This window comes from Cricetulus griseus, chromosome 7, assembly GCF_003668045.3.
Source record: "Cricetulus griseus strain 17A/GY chromosome 7, alternate assembly CriGri-PICRH-1.0, whole genome shotgun sequence".
Classification (NCBI taxonomy): Eukaryota; Metazoa; Chordata; class Mammalia; order Rodentia; family Cricetidae; genus Cricetulus; species Cricetulus griseus.
In genome coordinates, this window is record NC_048600.1 from 114,081,629 (window position 1) to 114,093,885 (window position 12,257).

General features: G+C 46.8%; 1 protein-coding gene across 5 annotated transcripts in view; it reads left to right on the plus strand.

Annotated features, from left to right (window-relative positions):
* Positions 1-12,257, plus strand: part of Atp6v0a1 (ATPase H+ transporting V0 subunit a1) — a 57,132-nt gene that overhangs the window by 34,708 nt on the left and 10,167 nt on the right. For 4 of the 5 annotated variants that reach the window (XM_035447324.1, XM_035447323.1, XM_035447321.1 and 1 more), the window contains 4 exons: positions 493-611; positions 1,631-1,847; positions 2,392-2,499; positions 6,968-7,075. In XM_035447324.1, coding sequence (XP_035303215.1) covers positions 493-611; positions 1,631-1,847; positions 2,392-2,499; positions 6,968-7,075 — 552 coding nt within the window. Of the gene's footprint in view, positions 1-492; positions 612-1,630; positions 1,848-2,391; positions 2,500-6,915; positions 7,076-12,257 lie in introns of all 5 variants that reach the window. The other variant, XM_027428126.2, reaches the window with a different exon arrangement.

Consider the following 12,257-nt stretch of genomic DNA (forward strand, 5'->3'; position numbering starts at 1 on the left):
ATATGTCTATGTATCATACGTGTGTGATGCCAGAGGAGGCCAAAAGACATTGGATCCCCTGGGACTGGAGTTACAGACGGTTGTGAGTCAACATGTAGGTGTTAGGAAATGAACCCAGGTCCCCTGGATGAGCAGCAAGCATTCTAAACCACCGAGCCTTCTTTCCAGCCCCCAGTTGATGCTTAAAAAATAAGTGGTCCAGTCATGGTGGCACATGTCTGTAATCCCTGCACACTGAGGGGATGGAGCATTGGTGGTGCTGGGGCTTAGCTCGATGGGCTAGTGCTTGCCTGGTTGGCCTGAGTCATTAAATTGATGGAAATGCTCAAAGCTGGCTGCTAGGTAGATAAGAGTTTATTTTAGTATTATCCTTATTTGGAAAAATTTAGAATTTTCCGTAACAAAAGGGTATTTTTAGGTAGATGGATAGTGTCTTCCCACTTGAGAATTATTCTTTGTGTAGTACCTTTTGGTTTTCCTGCATTGTAACAGATTTGGAACATCGCAACCAATAAACTGACCTTCCTCAACTCCTTCAAGATGAAGATGTCTGTTATTCTTGGGATCATCCACATGCTGTTTGGAGTCAGCCTGAGCCTTTTTAACCACATGTGAGTCCCTGCCTCTATCATCGGAAGACTGTGTTATTTATTCAGATAACATTTTGCCTAAAGAAGTTATCATCACACCTTTGGAGAGGAATCAAACTCAGAACACCATTCTGTACTGTAGCAGCAATCTATATTATACAAACATTGTGGTCTTAAATGAGGCTTAATATTAGTTCCTTAACCGTTTATAGGTGCAAAAAAAAAAGATGTTTGAAAAAAGACGCAGCAAGCTGGGCAGTGGTGGCGCACACCTTTAATCCCAGCACTTGGGAGGCAGAGGCAGGTGGATCTCTGTGAGTTCAAGACCAGCCTGGTCTACAAGAGCTAGTTCCAGGATAGGCTCCAAAGCCACAGAGAAACCCTGTCTGGAAAAACAAAACAAACAAAAAAAAAAAAAGAAAGAAAGAAAGACGCAGCAATTTTCATTGGATTTAGTGAATTCTTTGGTTGTTGAAAATGATGATTGACTCAGGCCTTGTACCTGCCAGGTAGACACTAAAAATAGACCTAGACCCCAAGCCTAAGTGAATTCTTTTTTTAAAGTATATATATAAATTTTATTTTGAACTATGTGTATATGGGCAGTATGTATACATGGGTAGGTGCTCTCAAAGCCAGAGGCATCTCATGTCCTGGAGCTGGAGTCAGCTGAGGTTGTGAGCTGCCTGACATGGGTGCTATGAATTTGCACCTGGGTCCTCTGCAAGAGTAGTAAATGCTCATAGCTAATAAGCCATCTCTCCAACCCCATTACTTCTTCCTTGATGTGTAATTCACACAAAATTACAAATGTGTCCATATATTAGGTTTCCTCAGAGAGTGGTGGGGCTGGTTCTGAAGCGATTTGAGGGCCAGAAATTTGGAGGTGTGGTCTCTGTTGTCTCCAGTGCTTCTGGCTGCTACTTAAAGTGACAGAGCTGAGGGAACAGTGTGTAGAGAAATTTATTGAGCACTTCCGTCAGTGAAGGAGCACCATAGGCCTGTTCACTCTTAATATCATTTTCACTTTTCCTTCTTAGCTATTTCAAGAAGCCCTTGAACATCTACTTTGGTTTTATTCCTGAAGTAATTTTCATGTCCTCCTTGTTTGGCTACCTGGTCATCCTTATCTTTTACAAGTGGACAGCCTACGATGTCCACTCATCTAAGACTGCACCAAGCCTCCTGATCCACTTCATAAACATGTTCCTCTTCTCCTACCCAGAGTCTGGTAATGCAATGCTGTACTCTGGACAGGTATGTCAGCCCCAGAGGAGGGGTGTTGTAGTTGGCTACCCAGCTCACAAAGCCACATGTAACTCAGACCTGAAGAAAGCCTTAAAAACATTCTTCTTAGGCTTTCAATTCATGCTACCATATACAAAGTCAAATCACTCCCCCACCCCTCTTAACTTGGGAGGGCTCGCTATAATTCTACTATAAAGGGTGGAAATTGTAGAGCTGAGTGCCACAGACCTGTAATCCCAGCATTCGGAAGGCTGATATGGGAGGGGCCAAAAATCTAGGCAAGCCTGGGCTACCAGTGATTTCCAAGCCAGGGTGAGATACATAATGAGGACCTGCCTCAAGCAATTCGATGAGTCAAGGAGGGTGGGCAGAGTTTAGAACTACCATTTTAGGGGACAATTACTGGGCTTGTCATGGCACCTGCTCATTATTTTGAGAACCAGGTAATATTCACAGACCAGTAAGAAAATACTGTTTGGGGGGAAATTCATGCTGTAGTTGGAAATGGTGTGACTGGTGAGCTTTGTGAAGTAACTTGTCTCTTACTTTGCAGAAAGGGATACAGTGTTTCCTCATCGTGGTCGCCATGCTTTGTGTCCCTTGGATGCTGCTGTTTAAGCCACTGATCTTGCGCCATCAGTATCTGAGGAAGAAGCATCTGGTGAGTATATTTCTGTAGCGAAGGTTACTAGACTTTTTCCCTTGTTCATGATCAAGGCAGTTTCAGAGGACATAATTAGTTGTGCACACATGCATGTATTCTTAAAATGAATTTGTGTTACATATGAGCATGAACACCAGGCCTGCCAATGTGAGAGAACTATGTATTTGTTGCTCAGACACCTGAATCCCAGCTTCAAGTGACTGGATTGGAGTGAATCAATCATGTTTTTAGCTCTCCTGCTCATGATGTAGTCATGGCCTCCTCAGCAGACCCCAGGCCTGGGCCTGTCTAGATGCAGTGTCAGCCCAAACAAGGTTAGAAGAGCCGCAGCTGGCAAACTCACTCATGTGGTTTGCCTGGGCAGCCACAGGACTGACATCAAGACATTTTTTTATTTTTTAATGAGACCATGATGCATTCATCTGGGAAAGGGGTCTGATTTGAAGCACAGTGATTGTTTTTTTCTTTTAAAAAGCAGCATATGCACAAACAGGTGTTTACTTAATGTATGTGTGTATACCAACTCTACACACATACACACAAAGTTAAGCTTGCCAACTGTTCGGTACTGCGTGTAATTTCTGACTATCCAACAACGCTTACGTACTGCACTGCCTGGGAAGAAAACCCAAGAGATCTTGTTGCATGATTCCTATGGCTGTGAGATGATCCCTCCCTTTGGAGAGCAGCTGAGTTACAAGACCTCCTTCTCCCTTTTCCGACCATCTTCATCCTTTCATGTGCCCTCCATTCATCTCTCCCTGCCCCGCCCCCCTCTTTCGTTCTCTTCTCCCTTCTTCTTTTCTCCCATTCACTATCAGGAAGGGCAACCCGTGGAGGCCCCAGTCAGCCCAACCCCGAGCCAAAAGGGACTAGAGGCAGCATCGGCTGCAACAGTGAGTCAATTAACTCCAGCAAAGCCCATGTTTGTTTAAAGAGGTGGCAGACAGTGCGGCCGAACTCTTTTTTTAACGCTGTTGAGAGCGTGGGACGTGTGCTCTCAAGAAGTGTGTCCTTGTTGCTCACTGAGACGATGGCAGAGGAGCCTTCCACCTCTTAGGAATAGATTCAGGTATCATCTTTACCATTGGCCTACTAAGTTTCTGTTCAGATGTGTAAGTACAGTCCTCCCCTCGGGAGCAAAGTGCCTGCTGTCTCTCCTCCAGCCCCATCATCTTACACGAAGACAGCAGCTTTTGCACTCAGGCACTTTGTGTCTGTATTTTGCGACACATGTGGGGTAAGTTTTCAGCGTGGAGGAAGAGGGGCTTCTTTTCATCCATGTCTCTGTACTTGAGAGTCCATCTTTAAAGGTTACTTGGCCATGACTTGCCTTCCTTAAAGAAGGTCTGTCTCTCTTTCCCTTCCTGGATGCCAAAGCCCTTGTGTACTCAGCTGTTTTACTGAGCCACCCACCCACCCCCGTCACGTGTGTCTCCTGCATGCTGCACACCTGTCATAGCAACCAAATCCATCTGTCTGGACCTTCCCCTCGTCTGATACTAACTTTCAATCCAGTGACCACGCTTTGAACGTTAGGCATTTGAGCATTTGTCCCAAGAAACCGTTTCTTCACCAGAATCTTAGAATGCACTAGTACCTATGCAGTCCAGCATTCTAGATTTTCCATCTCACTGGTTGGGATTGGTCTATTTAGCATATACTCCTTTAAGGAAAGTGCATGCTTATGCCAGAGGAAACTCTCATCTTGCTATTTGAAGTTGTTTTCAAGTAGGAACCCATACTGCCCATCGTCGATTTTCTTTCTGCGTAGTTTTCTTGCTGCTATCTCAGCATTGCAAGTGCATCCGAGAAGTTCTTGATGCCTTTAAGTCTGGTGCCATCTTCCATGATAAACTCCACAGCAAAGCCCTGCTCATCTGGAAGCTTTCACACTCATGGTCTTCTTAGCCACTGGTCCCATAGCTGAATCTCTCCCTAGAGAGCAGCCAACAGCGTCAGGCTGACCACCCTCCAAGAAGGGCCCTGAACTTTTGTCCTCCAGGGGCTGAGGCTAAGAGCATAGATCTGCTTTTATTCTGCTCCTTGTCTCCTTGGTTGTTTCTGTAAGTGACATTAATCACTGTTCAGCTTTTCCTTTCTAGTCTTTGCTGATGTGTCTGTCATGTTGTTCCCTGTGCTCTCATTAGAGTCTAGCTGGGAGCTCCTGTCTGTTCTTGATTCTTCTGCTGGCTAGGAAAACCTTCAGAAATGGCCTCTTTTGGGGAATTCTGAATTCTGAAGCCTTCCTCCTCTACCCAGGCAGAGATACAATGGCGTCTCCCCTGCACCCTCTGTAATAAATGCTTAGAGTCCTCCCTTTGGAGATATCAAGGTGCCATCTGTACCCAGTCTAGAAATGCTTAGGCTTCAGCAATTCCCAAACCCGATTGTGTATCAGAATCACCTGGTAAACTCTGAATCTGGGTAAAACAGAGGAGTTGAAGAAAAAAATAAAATAAAGTGGCCCATAATTCCATGGCCCTGATAATCTAGGAAGAGAGGGAGGGAGGGAGGGAAGGAGGGAGGGAGGGAGGGAGAAAGGGTACATTTTGGCTGGAGAACTGTACTAATAACCAGGAAGAGACCTCAGTCCCCATCATTATCCTCTCCAGGACATTGTTAACAGATAGGGGTTTTGCTTTCAGCACGTGTCTGTCATCTGTCAATACACGTGTAGACAGTATGTAGACAGAAGGTGATTTATATTAAGAACTGATTTTTTGTTTGTTTGCTTGCTTGCTTGCTTGGTTTTTTGGGGGTTTTTTTGGTTTTTTTTTTTTTTTTTTTTTTTTTTTTTTTTTTTTTGGTATTTTGAGACAGGGTTTCTCTGTAGCTTTGGAGCCTGTCCTGGAACTGGAACTCACTGTGTAGATCAGGCTGGCCTCGAACTCACAGAGATCCACCTGCCTCTGCCTCCCAGGTGCTGGAATTAAAGGTGTGTGCCACCACTGCCGGCTCAGGAACTGTTTTAAACTGAATCACTCTTCCACCTCTTGGTGTATCTTAGAGGTTGTTTTCATAGTACTCCCCAGTCTTTTTATGGTACCCAGCGTTCCCTAGAATCAATTGGATATGCTGAAATTATGTAATCACCGTGATGATGGATGTGGTACTTGTTCCAGTTCTTTGCTATTATAAATAACAATGCAGAGAATATCCTAATACATATGTATCTTACTGGATTTTGTAAATATAGATGTCCTAGCAATGGGACTGTTGAATCTCCATGGGTGCAATGTGTTTTGTATTTTTGTGTACCCTTTGCAATGATTATACCACTTTTGGGCAATGCCTTCCTGTACCCCACCCTAGACCTACTAAGTACATACTTTCTGAGCATAGCATTTGAGAATCTATTGAAAACGTAACTTCCAGCTGGGATTGGTGGCAAACACCTTTAGTCCCACTACTCGGGAGGCAAAGGCAAATGGATCTCTGAGTTTGAGGCCAGCCTGATCTACAAAATGAGTTTCAGGACAGCCAGGGCTACACAGAGAAACACTTTTCTTGAAAAACCAAAAAAATAAGAAATAAAGAAAAGATAGTTTCCAAAATGCTCCTCCTGTAGCTGCTTCTATATCCGGCCTTGTAGGACAGCTACTATAAGAAAAGAGGAGTCTATCTACATAAACACTGGGGTCTGAACTGGTCAATGAACTGTAGTAAAAGAGGAGCTCCAAAAGGTGAAACTAAGGCAGGGGCCACAGGGAGTTCCCAGCCCTGTTTACACATTGTTCAAGCTCACTGGAAAGCTCGAGATGCAGGCCAGCAGTTCTCAGCTTTGGGTTGATAGAACCCATAGGAAATTATTCAGGGCTGCTTCCCAAGCCCCCTTCTTTCTGCCTAGAACCCTCTGGTGGAAAAGGGTCTCTGGTTTATTTTACACAAATGAGTGTCTGTTAGAATGTTGCTTTGTTTTGCTTTCTCTTCCCTGACCTAGGGAATCCTTTGTTCCTAGGCAGACCTAGTACATTTCTGGTAGAGGATGCTGGGAGCCTTGAGCTCCTGTTGAAAGCATATCAGACCAGGGTATACCCATCATGTCATTTGCTGTCATCTGTCCCCCTGTATCCCACTTGGAAAGTTTAATCTTCAGTTCCGGCAACACATAGGCCCTTGCAGACTTACAGATCCAGCTGCACTTGCTATGAGAGTGTGTTCGTGTTCAGCTCCTCATTCCTGCAGAACTCTGTTAGTGTTGACCAAGGCAAGGTTGCTCCGTCTTGGTGTCGCCGGATGAGGTGGTAAATTCAGGCTGCCCCTCGTGGGGGCCAGAGCGGTGGTGGTTGGGGTGGGACAGTTATTGGTTTTTACTTAGCTTGTTCAATCAGTGGATGTTGCTTTTGTTGGTAGGATGTATTCCTCTCTGAGGATTGTATGTACTAACCATCACCCTTCCCCACCTCACAGAGTGCCACATTAAAGCCCAGGCGAACACTACTCTTTCTGTTCATCTGTGTAGGGAACTCTCAACTTTGGTGGGATCAGGGTGGGCAACGGACCCACAGAGGAGGATGCTGAGATAATTCAGCATGACCAGCTCTCCACCCACTCAGAGGACGCAGAAGAGGTAAGATGCAGTGGTATGGGCTTCCTCTCCTACCTTGGGCAGCTCTAGTCTTGTTTTCTAAGAGGCTTACTCAATCATCTCCTTGAAAAATAAAACCACTAATGATTGGCCACTGTCAGGCCTGCTTAGGCTGCCACAGCTTGCCCTGAGGGGCCTGCTCTAATCTCCAGGTACAGCCACAGAGCCCGTGCAGCTTTGCTGTGCTCGTCTTGAATTCCGCCTGTCTGTAGTCTGCTGCATGTGACCTCAGTTACTAATTGCTCTCCTCCTCTCAGGCAGCACCCAGCATCCCACCTCTTGTTACCAGAAGCCTGGGAGCTTTTAGAATAGCTTCTCCATCCTTCGATCCTCCCAGGAATCCTTAGTCACACTGCTTACTGGCTGTACTCAGTATTTCTTTTTGAGGCCTACCCCATCAATACATTCTTGATCCAGGGGGTTTTGTTTGTTTTTTTTAAGAGCTTTTAAAAAATGTTATCTGTCTTCTTTTTAGAGTGAGAGTGGAAAGGAATCAGGCCAGCTTAGCCTTTCCTTTGACACTTCCAATTTCGGCTATTTAAAATTCACTCTCGTTGCCTGAGCACTTGTGGCACAATGCATCCAAACTGAACTAGTAATTCTCACGTATTCATTATATATGTTTAAAGCAAATAAAACAGCAATGAGCGACCCAGGCTGCGTTTTTTCAGTCTAGCCACTTTGATTATTTTTGTGTGTGTGTTCTGTTTTGTTTTTTTAACTTCAAGCATTGGGGGGTTGCCTTTATAAATATGTATCTTAAGTCTGTGATTCCCCTCTGCGTAAATGCTAAGGAAGAGTGCCTCCAGCACCTCATCCCCGGTAGCCATCCTCTCCCAAAACAGTCCGTAGCACGTGCTTATAGCTTGTGACCTTGTGTGTGGTACAGCTTCCCACTAAGTGTGAATTTGTGTTTTCAAGCCTACCGAGGACGAAGCGGTAAGACCAAAGCCTTTGTGTCTATCTGGGGCTTCTCTTTTTCCCATCCTTGTGCTCACTCTGCCAACCCCACTGCACCCTGGGGCCACACATGGCGCCATGCATCCTGCATCTCATTGGCCATTTCTAACCAGTTTGTGAGCCTGCATTCTGAAACAGTTCATCTCCATTAACTGTATCTCATGTCGGTCACCTCTGTCCTTGTGTTGTTGACTGCTGATCTAATACCTCTGAAACTGGCTTTGAAGAAGCTGCAAGTGATGTCTGCACTGGCATTCTTGAAGTCACTGCCTGCGTGATTAAGTTCCATGCGCCTCCACTTCCTCTCCTGTGATGTGCTGGTTGCTCTGCCCCCTGGGGTAGTGGTCCCCACCCCGCTCCTCTGAGTGCTTGCGAGCAAAGCTGACCCTTCCTCCCTGTCTAAGATGCAGCCAGCCTCTTCCTGCTGCCGCATCAGCTTGGTGGTGCTTCGACGTAGGGCCACAAGACCCTTGCTTGGAGTCAGTTCTAGCGTCACATGACCTGGTTGACAAGTGAACCGTTTTCAAAATGAGCTTTGCCTCTTAGGTACATTTAGGGAAAGGCAATCCATCTGCATGAAAGGCCTTCATATGTTAAGTACATAAAGAGTCACAGAATGGAGAGAAAGCTAGTGTTCAGGCCACATCTAGAGTTACCAGGCCTTGTAGCTCGGCAGTCGTTCGTTTACCAACATGTAGATGTTGGATGGGTTGTAAAAGGCCTTCCTGAACCTTTCACATCTTCCCCCAACTCTCTCTAACACGCCTGTACCTATGAACCGTTCTCTTCCCTCTCCTGGTCTCTCCAAGGGGCAGTGCATGGCTGTGGGAGAGCCTTTGTTGTTCTATGTCAAAACAGGCAGTGTTTGTTCTCCCTGATGGCTGGGGAGGCTCTCTTGCCTGCATCAACAACAACCATCACTCGTGGACCAGGTGTCTGTGCATACTTGCTGGCTGAGCCTCCTGGCATGGTTGAGGGGGGCGATGAATGGGATTCCGTGTTGCTGAGGAGCCTAGCCCTCTCCTAGTATCACCACCTCCAACCATACTGCTTTCCAAATGTCTACCTCATTATGTACCAGTACCTTTATCACCGGCAGAATGTTCTAGTCAACTATCTAGTTCCAATGTCCTCATTTATAGCCATGTCCCTAGGAGGTGGACAGTCAAAGAAGATAGGCTGTGGTGTGTATCCCCACCACCAATCACACTCAGGGAATTATCTCTCCCTGGCTTCTTTGTCCAGCATTGATTGTCCACAGCCAAGTTTAGGTAACTGACATTTATATAATGATCTCAAACAAAACAGATTCTTTTTTTTTTTTTTTTTTTTTTTGCTGCAAACTGCATGAGGCTTTATTGTAAAACAAAACAGATTCTTAAAAAGCAGTACAGCCTACTTCTGTAATTCCCTACATTGCTTGGATGTAAACAAGTGTTTATTCCAGGCAGGGCAATTGCACCCTAGTCCTAGGAGACAGTCCAGGTCCAAACCAGACCCAGGCTGCTTGCTATCTGGGAAATTTTTGAAGCTGCACCATTCCACAAGGGTCAGCGGCCCCTCCCCCTGCTGTGTCTTCTCACCAGCCGCTCTCATCAGCTCATTCACACTCATGCTCCTGTCTGCACAGTCACGTGTGTGTGTGTGTGTGTGTGTGTGTGTGTGTGTGCGCACTGTGTTTAGTGCTATAGAAATGGAGAGACGAAAACTAGTTCTTGCCTTTCAGGATCTTCTAGACAAGGTAGGGAGACAGTCTGGAGACGGACACCACGATGGATGTATGGCCAGGGTGCTGTGGGAGCAGAGAGGGCACCTGACAGGATTCCCTTAGCTTCCTCCTCCTGAGTTGAGGCTGGCCAAGCAGGGGTATCTGGAGGCAGGGAGCGAGGAAAAGGAGCAGACCCACTGCATCTGCAGCGTTAGAAAGATGAAGGCCAAGCCCATGTTCAGCCGCGGTTCAGCTTTGCTGGGGCTGATGTGGGAGTTTGGGAACTCATGAGAGGACGGGTGGGCAGAGCGCGACAGTAGTTGTTGCCTCGTTTTGGCAACAAGGAGCGTCAGAGTAGTGAAGCTGAGGTGCATGAACCCCAGGAGTAGAGCTGTAGATTACACTGGGAGGGAAGGGCCAAGGCCTGGAGGCGAGGGCATCCTGTAGTGATATAACTCAGGGAGGGAGCTGGAAGGGAAGGCTCTGACATGGGTGTGGGACAGTGAGCGAGTGTTGGTGGGACCAGAGGACAGATTGCTGTGTTTCATCTGGTGAGGTTGAGTCTGAGGTCTGTGGTACACCAGGAGACACAGCATAGCCAACGGAGGGTGGGCAGCACAGAGACAGGCGTTTGTGTGAGTCACTCCCAGGGTGCCCAGTGAGCCCGAGTCAGTCCTACAGGAAAGACTTAGGGGTGAGGCTGTGACTCCAGGCATCTTGGAATGGCAGCAGTGCAGAGGAAGGAATGTCAGGAGGAAGACCAAGAGACAAGAAATATCTTAGGGAGCAGCCCCCAGTGACAGACACCACAAAGTACAGCCAGGGTACAGTGTCTGTTAGATTTAACCCCTGGGAGATGATGCAGCCATCTTAGAAAAGCCATTCTGTCCGGGCGTTGGTGGCCCACGCCTTTAATCTCAGCACTCGGGAGGCACAGGCAGGTGAGTTCGAGACCAGCCTGGTCTACAAGAGCTAGTTCCAGGACAGCCTCCAAAGCCACAGAGAAACCTGTCTCGAAAAACCAAAAAAAGAAAAAAAGAAAGAAAGAAAGAAAAGCCATTCTGAGGAGAAAGGGTAAAAGCCAGGGTGAAGAACAAATAGGCCAGACAGAAGCTGGGACAGAATGCAGAACGAAGGTGGAGAGTGACCTGCTGTCACATCGTCACATCTTAGTTGCCAAGTGTGTTGGGCCTGTGATGAATGACAGGAACCTTCCAAGAGCTGAAGGTTTCCCCCTTCTCTCCTTTCCACTGGGATGGGCATAAAGTCTCCTATAGCCCAGGCTAGCCTAGAACTCACTATGTAGCCAAGGATGGCATTGAACTCTTCACCATCCTGCCTCTGCCTTGCAAGTGCTGGGATCACAGGCCTCCACAACTATACCTGGCGCCCTTTATTTTATTTTATTTTATTTTATTTTATTTTTGTCTTATGGAAAATGCCCTTTTTCTCACATAGTATATCCTGATTGTGGTTCTCCTTTTTCAATGAGAAAAAACTGGGTAGAATGAAACACCGAAAGCACTGTACTTTCGCTGAGCCCAGGAATAAAGACTGGGCCTCCTTGGAGCTCTAGACTTAATTCCCCATTACTTCATACAGCAGGGGTGGGCTAGTGTTCTTTTAGCATTGCAGGACTGAGGTAGCTCTGGATAACATAACAAGGGCTCTCATTTTCAGAGTGCGAGGCTTACAGAGAGAACAGCCCAGAAAGTCACAGGTTAGACAGAGATGACAGGAAGTGAGGCATTTCCCCAGGGAAGCTTGCTGGAAATGACCCCCTCTTCCTACTGGCCCTACTCTGGTGACTTGGCAGCCCAGCCCCTTAATACAGTATGGAGACTATAGCATAAGACAGGCCGAGACATGAGGATGTGGGAAGCTGACAGAGCCTCGGGAGCCTGGAGCTGGCCATCCTGTGTTGGGCTTGGAGGAGTAATCTTACAAAGAAAACTATGGCCTGGTCTATGGCAGACATTTGATTTCTCCACCTGAGCTTTCTAGAACATACCAAGTTCAGAAAACTGCTCCTAAAAGGTAACTGTGGAGAATTTCTTCCAGACCTGGAGCTCTACCCACCCCGCTTCTGCGCAGTACTGAAGACTTAGGGCGCTAGGCAAGTGCTCCCCCACTGAGCTCCATCCCTAAGCTCCCAGCACAGTTGTTTTGTTGCAGTTTTTTGGAGACAGGGTCACATTATGCTGTCCAGGCTGCCCTCAAGCTCATGATGCTCCCACCTCAGCCTCCTTAGTATGAGGATTATAGCATGAGCCACCATGCCAGCCACACCTACGCTATTTCCCGAGTAGCTCTTCATGTAGGGGTTTGTGGGCGTTTGGCAAAATTTCCCTAGGTGACCTTTTCAGAAGCCACAGAAGAAGGAAGTTATCTAGGTCTCAAAAGGCTAGAAAGAGTAAATAAGGAGGCTTCGGAGCTCAGTGTGCAAGTAGCTTCCTGCCCGACAGTGAAGCCTGGGAGCTCCCTGCCTGCCCTTGC